Source organism: Papilio xuthus, unplaced genomic scaffold (assembly GCF_000836235.2).
Source record: "Papilio xuthus unplaced genomic scaffold, Pxut_1.1 DF828402.1, whole genome shotgun sequence".
NCBI classification, from domain to species: domain Eukaryota; kingdom Metazoa; phylum Arthropoda; class Insecta; order Lepidoptera; family Papilionidae; genus Papilio; species Papilio xuthus.
The window spans coordinates 493-1,694 of NW_013530247.1; the positions used below are offsets into that span (position 1 = coordinate 493).

At 64.7% G+C, this 1,202-nt stretch overlaps 1 protein-coding gene across 1 annotated transcript; it reads right to left on the bottom strand.

The window, feature by feature from the left end:
• Positions 1–362: 362 nt before the first annotated feature.
• On the bottom strand, positions 363–1,115 carry LOC106113191 (uncharacterized). The gene has a single exon (XM_013305923.1). It carries the CDS (start codon positions 1,113–1,115, stop codon positions 363–365), a length of 753 nt encoding a protein of 250 aa, XP_013161377.1.
• Positions 1,116–1,202: the final 87 nt, after the last annotated feature.

Below are 1,202 nucleotides of genomic sequence, written 5' to 3' on the forward strand. Positions count from 1 at the left end.
CACAGGGGTGGGGTGCACGTCGGCCACAAGAGCGCCAACTTCGGCAAGCAACCGCTCGAAGTCGGCAAAACTCCTGCTCGGCGCGAAGTACACCCCGATCACTGCAACGTCGCCCAGCGACGCTAGGATCCAACCGCTTCCCTTCGTTGTACTGTCAAAGGGTGCGGGGCCCGTGCGCCCCCAGGTGACGATAGTCACCGAGTCGTCCCGATCGCCCGCCCAATCGTCGCGAGGGCGGACGTAGTACGGCTCGGCAATTATGGCTACATCGATCTTCCACTGCGCCGCGGTCTGGATCAGAAGATCTTGTGCCGCGACACAGTGGTTGACGTTCGCCTGCAGGATCGAAACACCTATGGCCATTATTGATGGGCGGTGTCCATGGCCTCCACGTCGGCGGCTGCCGTAGACGACGAGGCAGGGGGTCCAGGATTGCCCCCGCCTGTCTTTTTCTTGTCGCCTTTGTTAGGAGGCCGGTTCATCGCCGGACACTTTTTGTGTCCCAGTCGATGACCGGCTTCCACGCCCTCCGATACGCAGATTGCGCAGGAGGGCTCCGCCACGCACGTCGCGGCCTTGTGGCCCGGCTGGCCACACCGGAAGCACAGCGCGCTGCGGTCGGTGCCACAGTCACACTGCACTCCCAGGTGGCCCGGGACCAGGCAGCGGTAGCACCGCTGCGGCCGCGCTTCGAGGAGGGTTGCCCTGACCGTCGACCAACCGACCGTGAAACGGCCGGCGGCGACGATCTTCTTGGCCGCCAAGACCGGGCACTTTACCCAAACAGTGCCCTGGCGGCCAGGTGGGCGATTTATAATGCCCACCTTTACTCCTTCCACAGGGCAACCCCCCACCTTCGCCACTTGCGCAGCCACCGCCTGACTGGTGGCCGCATCTCCCAGGCCGGAGATACGCATCTCTGCGCAGAGCTCCGGCCGGGACACGCGGGCGACGTCTCCGATCGTCGCCCGCAGCTTGGCCGCCAGTTCGTCGGCCTTATGGTCCTTGTTGGCGCCAGCCACCTCCAAGACTCGGCCGCCGGTTCGCGCCGTGCGGAACCGTAGTCCCTCGATGCCCAGGGCAGAGAGGTCAACAGACTTCTCGGCCGTGTCCATAACGGCCTCATAGGTCGTCATAGACCCCTCTAGCAGTGTAACGACGACTGCGGCCGATTTTGGGGCACGCAGTCGTCGTCGGGGGGC